The sequence below is a fragment of the Theobroma cacao genome, chromosome 5, assembly GCF_000208745.1.
Source record: "Theobroma cacao cultivar B97-61/B2 chromosome 5, Criollo_cocoa_genome_V2, whole genome shotgun sequence".
NCBI lineage: Eukaryota > Viridiplantae > Streptophyta > Magnoliopsida > Malvales > Malvaceae > Theobroma > Theobroma cacao.
Genome location: NC_030854.1, coordinates 31,992,228 through 32,008,084, shown reverse-complemented (window position 1 = coordinate 32,008,084; position 15,857 = coordinate 31,992,228). Strand labels below are relative to the sequence as shown.

At 36.1% G+C, this 15,857-nt stretch overlaps 3 protein-coding genes across 7 annotated transcripts; 1 reads left to right on the top strand and 2 right to left on the bottom strand.

Annotated features, from left to right (window-relative positions):
* On the bottom strand, positions 154-2,473 carry LOC18599507 (NADH dehydrogenase [ubiquinone] iron-sulfur protein 6, mitochondrial). Its single transcript, XM_007029511.2, has 3 exons — positions 2,272-2,473; positions 852-936; positions 154-519 (listed from the first exon to the last, which is right to left on the bottom strand). Exons 1-3 carry the CDS (start codon positions 2,386-2,388, stop codon positions 410-412), a joined length of 312 nt encoding a protein of 103 aa, XP_007029573.1. The 5' UTR covers positions 2,389-2,473; the 3' UTR covers positions 154-409.
* On the bottom strand, positions 3,403-12,368 carry LOC18599506 (pentatricopeptide repeat-containing protein At5g27270). 5 transcript variants are annotated; one of them, XM_018121778.1, is made up of 11 exons: positions 11,706-12,368; positions 9,808-11,212; positions 9,334-9,645; positions 8,609-8,713; positions 8,435-8,522; positions 8,230-8,351; positions 7,234-7,298; positions 5,615-6,274; positions 5,143-5,349; positions 4,088-4,143; positions 3,403-3,673 (listed from the first exon to the last, which is right to left on the bottom strand). In XM_018121778.1, the coding sequence occupies exons 1-8, from the start codon at positions 12,240-12,242 to the stop codon at positions 5,717-5,719; spliced, it is 3,192 nt and encodes a 1,063-aa protein (XP_017977267.1). In that variant the 5' UTR covers positions 12,243-12,368; the 3' UTR covers positions 3,403-3,673; positions 4,088-4,143; positions 5,143-5,349; positions 5,615-5,716. The 5 variants fall into 5 exon arrangements, with proteins under 5 accessions (XP_017977267.1, XP_007029565.2, XP_007029567.2 ...); XM_007029503.2 differs by having other exon boundaries at positions 4,020-4,143; positions 11,706-12,242; XM_007029505.2 differs by having other exon boundaries at positions 5,143-5,314; positions 11,706-12,242.
* LOC18599504 (UDP-glycosyltransferase 73C1) lies at positions 13,576-15,633 on the top strand. The gene has a single exon (XM_018120541.1). It carries the CDS (start codon positions 13,808-13,810, stop codon positions 15,287-15,289), a length of 1,482 nt encoding a protein of 493 aa, XP_017976030.1. The 5' UTR covers positions 13,576-13,807; the 3' UTR covers positions 15,290-15,633.

The following is a 15,857-nucleotide window of genomic DNA, read 5'->3' as shown; positions in this document are numbered from 1 at the left end:
TTCTGTCAAACCATATTCAGCTAGGTAGAGATTCATAAGCTGCTAACTTTACGAGGCAAATGTAACATTACGGTGGGAGCTTATAATGTGGTTTCCTCATGAAAATTTGAGATGCCATTCGTATCTAATCGTTCAATCTCAAAAGATTATTGATTCGCAGGAAGAATTGAACTTTGTAGAAGACAATAACCAAAGTTGGGACATATGAAATAGTAACCAGCCGGTTACGTAAATCGAAAACTAGACCATATGGGTCTCGGAAATACGTTCATAAATGGGAACTCTTTAAATACTTATTATGTGAAAATAAAAACGCAGAGTTTTATCAATACATTGACTGAAAAAACGTGCCATGGGCAATGCACGATAACAATTACCCCAAGAGCCTGATAAAAACGTCATTACACTTCTAGTGATGATGCTCCTGAACATAGCGCAGGCCACAATACTTGCACACAGCTGGCTCCTTCAAGTCAAGGCATATGAATTCAATTGGGTGTCCTAAAGCAGGATTACTGTCTGCAACCAGGAGAAGAGAGACCAGCAAAACTTCTTCTTGTTAGCATCAGAAAACGTACATGCAACCTATGTAGACTATAACCTTTTACTTAGGCTTTAGTCAGTTTTACTTCTACCACTCGGCAAACGATATTTTGAAAAATCTAACTTTCATGGATATCAAAATACATGATTTTACTTTTATTCAAGACTATCATTTAGTATTATACATCTTAGCCATTTACTTGTTTTTATCAAATTTAGTTTTAAGTTGCTTATTGTGCCAGTACCTAATTCACCTACTAATCAGCTTGTTCACAATGTGTTAAGGAAAATAATAATCAGAAACCAACCTCCTTCACAAGCTACAATCCTGCCTTCAACCTTGATAGGAGGAACTTCATTGATCAACTCCATTGGAGATTTCTTGCTCGTATCCTGCATATTTAAAAAGAAGAGGTGAACTTTCAAAACCATCCACTCTATTTCATTTTCTTCACTTCATTGCCCTATTGTATTTTGGGAGGCAAAGGCCAATCCTTTAATTGGCATGTACTATGTTACATAGACTTGACTTTACCCTAACATACATAATGTTTGTTTGACACTTTGAACTTTTATAGGTATGACAAATTAATGAAAAATTGCCAAAAATATATGGCACCCATATTGGGAAAAACACCCATGTCTAAACCAAGCCCATGTCTATGTAACAAGGTAGTAATGCGTATGGTTAAAGAAACAAGTAGTGTAAATAAAGTGATATAGCCATCAAACCGTGAATGCAGAAAAACTGTCTTTGCAATGCACCTATTCAAAACTTAAAATACTGGAACAATATCGAAAACATGAAACCCAAACACAGGTTATTTGTATGGAAATATCTATATCGACCAAACAATACTAAAGAAACTTTGGAAGAAAATCATGAGCATCACTGCCTCATCAAAATCTTCAGGGAACAACCAAAATCATTATCCTAATGGGAAGAAAAAAAAAAAAAACAAAGGTCCCCAATATTCAACTCATCAAGGCTATGCAAAACTTGAAGGCCTTCTCCAAAATCAAATTACTAGATCTTTCACCAGCATCTCACTGGGAACAAATATCTAATATGTAATTCCACAAAACCCCCTCAGAACATTCTATTTTGTTCATAAACATGTAATCAGTGCTTAAGCCATTTCGTGTTGCTTCGATTGTTTTACACAACCTATACATCACTATAATCTGCCGGCATGTCTTCAAAAATTGAGAACGACAAACAGGATGTAAAATACTAGAGAACCAACACAGGTCATCAACTTGAATTTATTCAAGTAACTATTAAGGCAAAAATCAAAAGGGCTTTGATGTATAAAAAGGACTTTAGCAAATCAAAATATAAGGCAATTGCAGAGCAAATGCGAAGACAATCCATTAGTAACCCTCTATTCCAAAGACTATAATTCAACATTATAGTAAATTTAAAAAATTGGTAAAATAATCCATTGTTCTCCTTTTGGATGATTAAATATAAGTTTGTTAGCACCCTCCCCCACAAAAAAAAAAAAAAGAGTAAATAATCGAAGAAATCAAACACATAAGTTAGTAAATACCCTGATAACTGAATTCGTTAAATTCTAGAAAAAATATGAAATGCCAGAATAAAAAATATCAATAGTAATTATTCTAATTTTATTTGTTTATAGAACTTTCAAATAAAACCTATAAAATTCCTAAAATTAACCTAAATTTTCCACAAGTTTCAGCAAAAAATTTGGAATTAAATACCTGCATCCATTTGGCAGTATGGTTGCTGATTTGACTGCTAACGAGGCTGAAATTACGAGTCGTAGATCCCAAATTTGATGATCTGATTATGGTTTTCAGAAGAAACGAATACGCCATTTGTCTTTTTGAGTTCTTTAGAGTTTCTGGTTTTTTCTCGGTAAAAGATCGCGACGGTGGAGATTCGAAAGAGAGCAAAAATGGGATAGAGGGCCTAAGACAAAGATTGTTGGGCTCAGTCTCTGTGGATTGATGTTGGGCCCAACTTAAAAAAAAACAGTAAACGAAAACAAAGCCCAAGTTCAATTGCACGCGTTTTTGCAATTAATATCATGATTTCATAAGCAAATGTATATGATGTAATGATAGGATTTCCTCAGATCCATCTTTGTTGTGTTGTGTGGTGTGGTGTTATGCCATGAATCCTATCCACCCTGCCAACTTGCTCTGCATCTTGTCAAGTAGATGCGCATTCACCATGTCCATCCCCAAATATTTGGACTGTTTTGGAGTATCTGTTGAATCATTAGCCTATTATTTACTAAACATGCTCCTCAAACCAGACAATAGCAAAAGCTTGGACTCCACTTCTTGAGATGGCATAGAACTTGTCAAGAATTACCTTTTTACATAAATCCAGATACTATCATGCGCAAGTCGCAGATAAATGAATTTCAAGTTACAATCCTCCCCTACTTCAAACAATTTCCCTGCATTTTGTTCTCTGCTTCAGCTTAAGATAGGAAGCACCAAAGAACAAATGTTTTGACAAAAAATACAAGGAAACAGTGGGTCAACTTGTCTCAACCTACTTTTAGAACAGATAATACCTTTGTTCTTTGACTAGTTAAAGCAATAAGTCAGCAAGAGTATCAATCCGGCTAGTACTACCAATAATTTCATGCATCATTAGCACCACCATCCCTTTCTTCAGCAAGAGATAAAACTCAAATAATTTTATTAAATTAAGCAGGCAACACATGAGGTAACATGTATATGCCATAACAAAATCAAAGATAAACTCCCGAAAGGAAAGACATTTTGAACTTCTATTGAGCAAAAATGAGCTTACAAATTGACAATGATGTTCCATTTTACAAGGTAAAAACTGATTTTTTATAAAGTTGATCACCAAAACTAGTTTTTTGATACATTACCCTTCCTTTATTACTTTAACCCCTTCCCCCTCACTTTATTAAATCAGCAACCAGAACTTCCCTCTATTAAGCAGGGGCGGCTGCCAGCTCTGATTCACCTCTAGAGGTTTGTGGAGGAGGCAACAAAGAATCTTTCTTCATCAGACCTTAGAATGAACTGAAGCAAGACACTTAGCTTTCTTTTGAGTGTTTTGATTCAGCTGCAAGACCCTCAAATAGCATAGATCAATAAACTCAGCTACCTAAACCTGAAAGATGAAGGACAAAAGGCACAATCATTAACATAACAGGAAAGGGGATAACAAATGAGGTAAACAAACAACAGAAAACAAAGATTCATGATAACCAACCCGCAGATAAGAAAAATTCATGATAACCAACCAATTGAAAAGCAACAAAAAACAAAGATGTGGCAATCCAAACTCCCCCACCTGATCCTTTGTCTTTTGTTGAAGAAAAGGGGTAGAGAGAGAGGGACAAAAAATTTGAAAGGAGATTGTTTTATTTAATTTAAGAGTTCAAAGAAATAAACATTCAAGCACATGAAAAACTTGATTTTGTTTTATTTAAAACATAATATAATAACACCCTCACCATATGTTCAAGAAGTACAACACTTGACAACTTGAAGGAGCAGATTAACATTGTTTATTGAAGCTAACCTGATGCTGTTCCACTATAGTTGTAAAGGTAGTTTAAAAAGGAGACCTGCAATTGCCTACAATAAAATGAAACCCCAAAGTGATATAACTGCTATATCCTATATGTCTGTTGGGAGCTGAATTTGAGGTATTTGTACAAAAAATTAAGTGATAATTAAATTAGAGTGATGTCCAATATCAAACATGCATATAAGACCAAATGATCAATTCAGAAAATCTTCATTTTATAACAGGATGAAGTAATATTCTCAGCAATAGAAACATTCAAATAATCACATTTTAGGGCTGACAAAAACCACCAGCCTAGATATCGAAATAGACAATTAACTGTTGATGTGTGTATGTGTGCAAGAATGGGTGCTCATTCTGTGGCTTCTAGCACTCTAAAAGAATATCCACCCTTAATTCTATTCATAATGTTAAAGTAATTGGTGGAAAGATCCAACCAACACTCCAAAAGTCTAGTTGAGGATTTCAGCCGTAGAGATAACCCACCTGCTTCGAAATTCTCTAAGGTTCACTCATGTTTACAACTACACTGAGCGACAAATGGCTCAGACTAATCTAAGCCAAAATTGTCCATTTATCTTGAGATCCCCTGACTGCATATATCTAGTGAGATCCTGCATTAAAGAACTTATGTTTGGTTGGAAAGTGGGGTTCAGTCTATACACCCATCAACTTTTCTAGACTTCTAACTTTGGGTTTCAATTTTCAGTCACACCCTACTGCAGCTAATCCAGATGTTGTTGGCACTAAAAAGAAAGTTCATTTTTCTTTGTTTATATTTCAGATGACACAGGTTTAAGTTTATGTGAAGCTGATCTCTTTTTTTAACTGACAATTAATGATAAAGAAATTTTATTTACATGATATCAATAGAGTTTTTCAAGAAGAAAAAGATGCTTAGACAATATCCCATGTCTATTGGCAAGCTAAAACAAATGAATAGACAGATTGTATTAAAATAGTGATTTTGACTAATGCATTGTTTGCCACTGAACAACTTGACATGTTTACTAAATTAGACCAACCAGAGACTACAATGTCCATACCGATGATTGCTTTGTGACGAGGGGATGATTGAGACGCAATCTCAACTTCAACCAAGTCATTCTTTTAGCTCACTTTTTCAAAGCCACATATCACTTCCTTACTCGATATTGAGCAACAATGTCCAGGACAGAATTCATTCCTTTAAGTCAGCACAGTGACAAATATCACACACTGCCAAGAATTCAGTTTTAAATTCAATTACCCTCCTGCTGAGATAAATGATAAAAATCACACACAATCATATGGATTTAAACATTCATAACCATGCACAGGCAAATATGCAGAATGCAACTACCAGAAGGAATTTTGGGCAATTAACATAAAAAATCATGATTTCGTAAAGTCAAATAAATCTATTTGCCAACATGAAATAAGCATAAGGAACCAATTTCTGGGGAGAAGCATAAGTGCACAAAAAAAAAAAAAAAGTCTAATGCAGGAAAAGGAAAAGACAGAGAAGGGCAATATAACCTGGTAATTAATGGCCTTCTTCTAAAGAAGAATCAAGCTAGGTGTCAACGAGAAATGAATATCAGAATCCAATGTGTCGTGCTAAAATGATACTCTTAAAGATCAAGAGACTTTCATCTTGGATCCAACTTTGAGGTTTCCCAAAAATGGGATCCCTAAATTATTCATGGAATCCAGGATACTTTTAGCTTCAGTTTCCTTTCCCACATACTTGTAAATATGCACAGCCGCACTCATGATAAACCTATCTGGCACTGCAGTATCCCTGATCTGCTCAAAAAAGTCTATGCCTTCTTCCACTAATCCATAGTCAATGTAACCTCTCAGCATGGTGCGATAACATGCCAGGTCAGGACTTAGACCAGCTGTTACTAGCTCCCCATAAACCCTCTCTGCTTCCCTCGTCATCCCTACTTTTGCAAAAGCATACAGTAAGTGATTAAAATGAGCACAGGTTGGGGGGATGCCCCTTTTTTGCATAGATTTAATAGTTTGCTCTGCTTCTGCATATTTCAAACACTCAGTATAAGCCTGAACAAGGGAAAGATAGGTGAAGGAGTCAGGCGAGCAACCATCTCTCTGCATGGCTTCAAAAAGTTTCTCAACTTCATCACATAGTCCAGCACTGGCATATACATTCATCATAATATTGTAGCTTGCCTGCATTCCCCAGAAAAGGCAATAGTTTGCACTGAATGAGTAGATCAATACTTCAAGTAGTAATCTTTTATTTAAAATTAAGAATTAACAGATTCATCCACTATGCCCATAATATCCAGCCTTCTAAAGTCCTATTTCCATACAAGTTCTAACCAGCCAAAGCCCTCAAATTTACCCTGTTTTGAGATCAAATCTAAATTAATCAAAACCTTAGGCTCTGCTTGGTTGATACTTTTACTATTTGCTTTTTGCTTTTTCTGCAAAAAATGAATAGAAAGCAAAAAGCAAAAAATAAAAAGTGAATACACAACATAAGGCTGATACTAAAAAGCAAAAACATCAACCAAACAGAGCCTTATTGATTCCTAAGTCCTTCCTCCAATTACTACCATAACCATAACCCCAAAATCCCCAATTGGCCAACCCTAACCCAACATAGATCCTAGGTAGGCTGACTTCCCAAAAATCTGCATGACATCAATATCAAACATGTAAAATTTATGCTTAAAGTTCCTCAAAACAATGTGTACAAATGTGACAGTCAGAAAGTAGAAAGAAGAGGCTAGCATCATGTGCAAATATCAATTCACACAGCCACTACCAGCATCTCAGGCGAAAATCAATCTTTCTGTAATATGATCATAACCAACGGGAGAATCTGACAAGAAAAGTGAATATAAACATGGATTACCTAATGTAATGCTGAGTTAAAAGACGCTGTTCCTACAATTTCTAAAATGATCACGTCTAACAACAAAAGACCAAAGCATACATACAAGTACAGTAACGACATAGTTGCACAATTTTCATGTGGCACCCCTTGCTTCAATCAGGTCTCCATAGAGCAAAAGGAAGGAATGCATAAGCAAGGCTATCGAAAACAATCATCCTCAATCATTATTAGCAACCAAATTGTACTAGCTGTCTTTTCTATTTTCTTAACTGGGAGTAAAGCATACCATTCCTGGGATTATCCCTTCTTCTTGCATTTTACTGAACAAGGAGGAAGCTTCATCCCTCTTACCTGTTAAAAATTAAACTAGTTAAGCTGTGAAACATCTCAGTCGTGAAAATCTAACTGCTGACCCAACTATCCACCAGAATAAGCCAGCAATCAAGCATAAATCATCATAAATGCCATTTGGGATGAATTTGGCTAGCACTTGCACTACAGTCTTCACAGCCAGTAATTTTCAGCACCTGATTTCTAAGTATTTATATTTCTACTAACTGCTAAAAAGTATACAGATATGTTGGAAATGATGATGATCCTATTGACTTTCTTTATGTCATAAAAAACTGCAGTAAATCAGCAAGAAGCAAAGAAATAAATGTAATACAAGTGCAATGTGTGCCTTTTGAAAAGTCTGCAATGAGCATGTCTGCTATGAAATTAGATACTTTGTGAACATTAGAAAAGCTTTTAGGTGTTCATGACAGTGAAGTCTAACCCCTTCACCACTGCATCTGACTACTACTTCAACACAAAACATACATACAAATATTGCTCCTACGTATCAAGCAAAACATATCTAGGACAATTCTACCAACATATAGGAAAAACTGGATAAAACTATCATAAGCAACAATATTGGCCCTCTTTTTGAGGAATGAGGGTGGAAGTTAAAAGACTGGAGACTGGCAGCAAGAAGGACTGAAGGAAAAGGGCAGAGGCAGTGGAAGAAAGAGATAGGAATTAAGTTTGGGGAGAAAGGAAAGATAAGAAGAAGTCCGGAGAAATTCACACAACTACTATTTGATTCTTTCAAGCAACAGTTTTTTATCATTTGAATAGATCCTCACAGTAAGTATGACACTGTGACCTTTTGAAATTTTCAGGGTTTATGCTCTTAGAAATTAAAAGTTCAGAAAAAGAGTATTAAGTCAAAGCCATTGGTATGATATTGCTAATTAATATTGTCATTTGTCTTCACAAATAAGAAATAAACCAGTACCAGCCTTCCCATAATAGCAAATAAGATTCATATATGCCTTCTCATCCAAAGCGATGCCCAAGTTGCGAGCCATGTTGAACGTCTCAACCGCCTTGTCCAGCTTACGACCTCGTCCATAGACACTGCACCAGCAAATGACCAGGCTGCAACTGTCACATCAAAAGCGAATCATTGACAAATTTTTTCTCATTGGTCAACCTCTTACCTAATCAATGTGTTATATGTCTGAATTGATGGAGCAACTCCCATGGAAAGCATACGCTCATAAATGCTGGTTGCAAAACGTAATTTACCTGCAAAGCTCTGACAAACTAGTTATTGCTATCTTTGACCAGTGTCACAAATGGATATGCAGTGAACCAAGAATGTTTTAAGCAACCTGCTTCTAGCATTGCCTTGATAAATGTATTGTATGCCACAGTATCAAGTCCCAAATTATCCTGAAAACTAACACGTATCAACTCTTCTGCCTCCTGATGTTTTCCTGGAGAAAGATTAATCTAGTTACTCATTGACAATGATTCAGTATATCATAGACAACAGCATATTAAACCAAGAAACAACATAATCAACTTTAACATTTACATTTTTGATGAGCACACCATCAAAGTATCACGAGATTACAATTTCTTGAAACCGATTGGGAGTAAAGGATAAAAGACAAAAAGGATTTTTCTAAGTAAAAAACCCAACCATTGTTACACCCTTTAACTTTATATGGTAAATTTCAAAGACACTCATATAGTCTAGCTCCTATGATAAATCATTGAAGTTTCTCAAAAAAGGATGTACCATCCGAAATCATGCATTATCAGTAATAGCTGGCTTTTTCAATATGATCTAAGTCATGTATCACCTGATATCATGCATTATCAGTAATAGCTGGCTTTTTAAATATGAATCCACTAAAATTTTGTAGACATTATGAGCAATGAATTTTGAACCCAAACTGATTCCATGCTATGAGATCTAATTCTTAATGGTGGATAGTTATTTGTGAATTATTTAGAAGATCCTCATATATAGCTATATGCTATGACCTGATGATCCCTAAGAAACATTAGACATGTCTTGCAGGTCTCGTGGAGTTTCATAAACTCATACCAAAATTAGTCAAAGAGTATACAACTTTGCTTATGGCAACAGCACCGAGATCATGCCCTTTCTTGTTTGCTTCCTTGAACAGTGAATATGCCGTCTCAGGTTTACCACATTTAACATATGCATCAATCATTGAGTTATATATCAATTTCCCGCAAGTGGAAGAATCTGCAACTGCAGTGAAGACATCTCGGGCCTGTTTTAGCTTCTGTTCCTTCCCATATAGACCAATCATAGACGCCATTGTTGCATCATCCCCACTGCAACTTAGCTTGACCACTTGATCATTAAAAGCTTTTGCTTTGGATATATCACCTATTTAAGAAGATCATATCATCAGTCAACTGAAACACAACACCTTATATTGTTGCTTCAACCATATTGGATGCACAGATAGACACAATTTAAAAAAATTTTAAAAGATGTCCCCATAATTTAATAACAAAATATTTATTACAAGAATGACCAAAAATTTACCTTCTTTCATTAAGTTGCTAGCAAGTTGAGTCAATACAGACATGCTATTGGCAGTCTCAAGCAACAACTTCAATATTTCCTCCATCTTACCGAAATCCTTACATTCCAAATAGAGCCTAAGTAAGCATCCAAGAGCTGTGGTATCAAGTTGGTTGGAGGCCACATTGACTTTAACTTTCTGATTTCCCATGTATTCTCCACACATAGCTCTAAAAAATGTTTGAATAAACTTGTTATCTTTGTATGAATCATTAGTGCCCATCTCTTTAGTCAATTGCTCAATTTCTTCTAGCATTCCCTCCTTGCAATATATTCTTACAACTGCCCGATAAAGCTCCTCATCAAAAACTACTTGATCTTTCCTTATCTGGACAATAAAATTCTTGGCACTTTCAGTCAAGTTGAGTCTTATATACAATCTGAGCATGTCATTGCAAGAACCAGTATCTGGAAGTCCAGTCTTAGCTAGAGCCAGAAATGTAGCTTCAGCAGAATCCAGATCTTCATTCATGACATAACATTGCAATGAAACAATATAAGCAAATCTTGAGAACCAAATGTTTCTAGACTTCATTATTTGAATAACAGCTAGAGCTTTCTCAGCATTTCCTGAATTAAGATGGACTTGTGCCATTGCTAAATATGTTTTCTCATCACTAAGTAGGCCAAGCCGCTCAATCTCTTCAAATGTTCTCAGGGCATCCTCATAAAGCCCAAGTTTTCCATATATTCTAATAAGCAAGCCATATATAACTTCATCAGCTCCAATTTTATTTCTTTCCATCTCTGTAAAAAGAGATAGAGCTTTTGAATAATCTTCATTCTTATAATACAAAGTTAAAAGTGATGCACATGTGTAATTGCTTGGAACTATTCCCCTGGATCTCATGTCTTCATATAATCTTAGTGCATCCTGCCAGTTACCATCTTTAGTGTGTGAACTAATAAGCAGGCTATAAGTTGCTTCCTCAGGGACAAAGTCATGTTTCTTCATCTCATCAAAAGTCTTGACAGCCTCTTCAAAAATCCCCCCTTTAACAAGTGAGTTGATTACTACAGTATAAGTGAACCTATTAGGTGCCACCCCTTTATCTACCATTTGCCTCCATAAATCTTTGACCTTTTCATGGAGTGATTTCTTTTGCAAAGAAGACAGCATAAAATTGTAAACAGCAGTTGAGAGTGTAATTTCCCTTTCTTGAACGGCAGAATAAAAGGACAACATAGCCTTGTGACGCCCCCATCTAGCATATGTACACAACATGGTACCACAAGCAACTTCATCAGGTTCACACCCCGCTTCAAGCATCTCCAGGAAGGTCTGTTCAGCCAGTTTGATTTTCCCAACTTGCCCATAAGCACGTAACACAATTGTATAAACAATAGCACTCGGGCGATAGCATAACTGTTCAAGCACAAGTCTATAATTACAATGTATTAATCTCCACATTTTGGAAGACAACAACATAATCTGTTCAGCTCTTTAAGAAAGCCATGATACTTTCAGAAGCAAAAAGAAAATACTATGTTTTGAGGCAAATATAAGCACTAAACTCATTTTGAATTACTAAAAATAAAATGTTTAACCTTTTCTAATAGGAAAATACAATATTTTACTTGTATAGGAAACAATTATATATGAAAGTGTGTTAGTTTGTTCACTAAATGTACTAAATGGTCCAAATCCGAACAATATTTTATTTGTATAGGAAACAATTAATAATGACATCGTGAATTAATGATACAAACTTCAAGTACAAAGATTTAATGTCTCTTATCCAGACCAGTTGGATTTTTGTTTTAGCATTTCCATTGTTAATTTTATTTAGATATGATTTCGGCAAAACTTAAGAAAATATAATACTAACAAGGAAGCCTATAACTACCAAAACACTAACCTGCAACTTCATCCAAGCAAAGAAATCCCTAACCTGCCTCCAATTCTTCTGTTCTTTCAAAACCACACACATTTCCCTAAAGCTCAACTTCCCAACAAAACTCCCCATCACCCTCCTCACATCAACTTCCCCTTCTCTGCTCTCTCCCATCCCTCTCACCGCCTTTATCGCCGCCACGACATGCTTCCCATACAACTCCCCATTCCTCTCATCTTCCAAATACTTTACCATCTGCTCAGGGGTTCTCTTTATCCATTTCGGAGTCATGGCGCGTGGCCCTTGGTTACGCCTCAACACGCTCAAATATTGGGCCCTTTTGTTTATAATTCGACGCGCGTTGTCGTCGGAGAGGGGTTTTTTTGGGTTTCTGGATTTGGGTTTCGGTTGTGTTGGGTTGCCGTCGCTGAGGGTAAACGGGTCCGGGTGGATTGAGGAGTGTATGGGGATTTTGGGGTTCGTTGTGGGCAGTTTTGAGAGGGGAAATGAAGGGTAGAGATGGGTTGTGCTGGAGAGGAAGGTAGACTTGAGGGAGTCCATTTGTTAAGTGAGTTTGGTTTCAGGGAAAATGGAGGCGATGCTGTTTTCTGTTTGATTCCAGGGAAAATATGCAGTTCAGTCAATTAAGTGATTCTGTCCGGAGTGACGGTTCAAAGGCTGGTTTGCTGCCACGGGGAACTGAAAATCGGGTCAGAAGCAGATAAAATAGAAACTTAAAACGTCTTTGGGCTTACCCAAGAAAATTCCATGGGCCGCGTACCCAAATTTTTGGGGAGTAAGTTTGGGTTCATTTTAGTTATAATACAGAATTAATTAAAAATTTTATATCCATATAATTAAATTTCAAGAAATATTTTTTATTCAATTTTTTCAAAAAATATTTTTAATAAAATAATAGATTTAGACCAAATTTGAGCTCAAAGCAACTAATTTAAACCCAACCTAAGTAAACTTAACATATAATCAAAACAAAATATTTGCAATATATCAAAATATTTTTAGATCATAGATATATTAAATATTCGGGATAAATATCTCACATATTTTGTAATATGTCAAAGTAGATATTTGGACATACATGCTTGATTTAAAAAACACTATAAATAATAGTATTTTTCTTAAATAAACTATCCCATCTGAATAGCACATGAGTATTTGGCTCATTAATTGGTTGTCATCTTAATATAATTAAAATTTATTTATACATTATATGTAATATTTTATTATGTCGCATCAATTACTTTAGAAACTAGATTATGAATAAATAATTACTAAAATTTAATTTGAAATTTGAACATTTATTATGACAATTTTTATCATTTGTGCTCAATTGACTTGGATCTTTGTATAATTTTTTGCATTTTGAAAGTCTTGACATATATATCGATATTGATTAATATCTCACATCATATAAATTTATATAACCATATTAATGTATATGAGTCATTTGCATTTATATGCTTGATTTTTGTAGTATATGTTACATTTTTTTCCCTTTAAAAGGCCATGAAAGATTTTAATTCACTATTAGAAAGAAAAGAAAAATTAAAAGAGCAGAAGAAGCAATGGCAGTGAAAAGGAACATTATGGATAACAAGGGGCATATCACTTGTTTAAAATCAGGCAATGAGATCCTTGTCTTTGCCAAAACCTTGCTTTGCAAGTGAACCCATCATATGATTAATCTAATCGTTTGGTCAGCATCCTGTAAGCTTATTCTATTTCTAGTTGGGCAGCATCAATGCATAACTTAAACAATCGCATATCCTGCTTACTATGGCTTGGTCCTCTTGTTTTTGATTCCTGACGTGGGGACTCTTTACGAGCAATTTGTCAATGTCTACATATATGTGAAGAGAGACAAACTATGACTATGTAGAATCAAACAGATGAGGATTAAACATTGTCCACCAAATTTCAGTTTTTTTGAGAAATGAAAACCTCCCCTTCTTCAGATAATCCAAATATGCCTGACGTATGCTCTTACATCACTAGGAAAGCACCCTTGCCGACAACCCTGAAGAGTTTCTTCTATATTAACTTTAGACAAGTTAAAGCTTTAATTGGATATTTTTCTAGTTTGCTTTGTCGTATGGGTAGTTGCCATGGCTACTGAAGTCGAGCCGCTTCACTTTGTCTTGTTTCCTTTCATGGCTCAAGGCCATATGATACCCATGGTAGACACGGCTAGATTGTTGGCACAGCAAGGCATAATCATCACCATAGTTACAACTCCTCATAATGCAGCTCGGTTCAAGACAATTCTTGATCGGGCAAAAGAATCAGGGCTCTCTATCCGCTTGGTAGAACTTCAGTTTCCATGTGTAGAATCAGGATTACCAGAAGGATGTGAGAACTTTGACATGCTGCCCTCACTTAGCCTAGCCTTGAATTTTTTAGAAGCAGCCAACAAGCTACAAGAGCCAGTACAAAAATTGTTTGAGGAGCTGAGGCCAAGGCCAAGCTGTATCATCTCTGACACTTTGTTGCATTATACCCTCGACATTGCTAGCCAGTTTCAGATTCCAAGGGTTGTGTTCTATGGAGTTTGTTGTTTCTGTCTTCTTTGCATCTATAATTTACACCTCTCCAAGATTCTTGAGCACATAACCACGGACTCACATTACTTGGCTGTGCCTAACATGCCCGACAAAGTTGAATTTACTAAATCCCAACTTCCTGTAATTTTGGATAATAAATACTTGAAAGAATTTTGTGAGCAAGCGGGAGAGACTGATCTAGCATCTTATGGCGTGGTCATTAATACTTTTGAGGAGCTGGAGCCAGAATATGTCAGGAAATACAGGAAGGCAAGAGGATGCAAAGTGTGGTGCATTGGTCCAGTTTCTTTATGCAACAAGGATCGCTTGGATAAGGCTCAGAGAGGTAACCAGGCCTCAGTTGACGAAAACCAATGCCAGAGGTGGCTTGATTCTCAAGAACCTGGTTCTGTAATTTATGCCTGTCTGGGAAGCCTCTCTAATGTGATACCCTCACAATCCATAGAGCTTGGTTTAGGCTTAGAGGCATCGAATAGACCGTTTATTTGGGTTATGAGAGGAAGTGATACATCAAAAGAAGTAGAGAAGTGGATATTAGAGGATGGTTTTGAGAAAAGAACAAAAGGAAGAGGCCTTGTGATCCGTGGTTGGGCTGCCCAAGTAGTAATATTGTCACACCGTGCAATTGGAGGGTTCCTAACTCATTGTGGATGGAATTCAACAATAGAAGCCATTGTTGCCGGTGTGCCATTGATAACATGGCCATTATTTGGAGACCAGTTTTGCAATGAGAAATTGGTTGTACAAATACTTCAAATTGGAGTCAGGATTGGAGTGGAGGAGCCTCTGAGGTGGGGGGATGAAGCAAAAGTTGGGGTGTTGGTGTATAAGGAAGATGTTAAAAAGGCTGTAGAAAAGTTGATGGAAATAGGAGAGGAAGGCGAAGAGAGAAGAAAAAGAGCCAAAAAGCTTGGAGAAATGGCAAACAAGGCTCTTGAAGTTGGGGGATCTTCTCACCTCAACATTACACAATTCATCCAAGATATCATGCAAAGGACTTATGGCAGGAAGCAACCTAGCACATGAGGTAAAAAGAGCCACTCTATCTCAGTTATATATGGTTGTAACGTGTCACACCTACACTATTGCCATCTTCAATTTGATATAGCACAAGCACAACATGATCTTGCTGTTGAATTAACGGTCTAAACACATTTTGGACTTTCTAGAAACCAAGTCCAAGCTGCAACAGTACCGCAAGGGCAGCAACTTGTGATTCCATATCTATTGATGGGGACTTTTTCACTAGTTTTATCTTTTTTCTTGCTACTATAATTGTACATGGCGTTGTTAAGTAATAAGTTCAATTTACAAAATAAAAAAAAAAAAAGCAGTAGCACAAATAAATTGCACATCATTGGACCTGATCATCTTCATTTATTTATTTTTCTTTCGCAAGGGGAGTGCTTATAGAAGTGAGCTTAAGCTCTGTGATTGCTTGTAGCCACACAAGTCAATAATTATGGCATCTTCTATTTAAGCCATCAACCTTAAGCACCTGCAATAGAACGAAACAAGTAAAATTTTTATGCAGAAAAGCTAAAGAAAAACTGAAATTAAGATCAGGGCACTCTGCAAAGGATGTAAAATTTTA

What these genes read in the sequence shown, in the direction of transcription:
- LOC18599507 (XM_007029511.2), bottom strand. Translation starts at nt 2,388, where the DNA reads ATGGCGTATTCGTTTCTTCTGAAAACCATAATCAGATCATCAAATTTG. An exon ending in ATACTGCCAAATGGATGCAG is followed by an intron (nt 937 to 2,271) that starts GTATTTAATTCC and finishes TTAAATATGCAG; the next exon opens with GATACGAGCAAGAAATCTCC. An exon ending in GATTGTAGCTTGTGAAGGAG is followed by an intron (nt 520 to 851) that starts GTTGGTTTCTGA and finishes TCCTGGTTGCAG; the next exon opens with ACAGTAATCCTGCTTTAGGA.
- LOC18599506 (XM_018121778.1), bottom strand. Translation starts at nt 12,242, where the DNA reads ATGGACTCCCTCAAGTCTACCTTCCTCTCCAGCACAACCCATCTCTAC. An exon ending in TAGCAACTTAATGAAAGAAG is followed by an intron (nt 9,646 to 9,807) that starts GTAAATTTTTGG and finishes CTTCTTAAATAG; the next exon opens with GTGATATATCCAAAGCAAAA. An exon ending in ATACTCTTTGACTAATTTTG is followed by an intron (nt 8,714 to 9,333) that starts GTATGAGTTTAT and finishes ATCTTTCTCCAG; the next exon opens with GAAAACATCAGGAGGCAGAA.
- LOC18599504 (XM_018120541.1), top strand. Translation starts at nt 13,808, where the DNA reads ATGGCTACTGAAGTCGAGCCGCTTCACTTTGTCTTGTTTCCTTTCATG.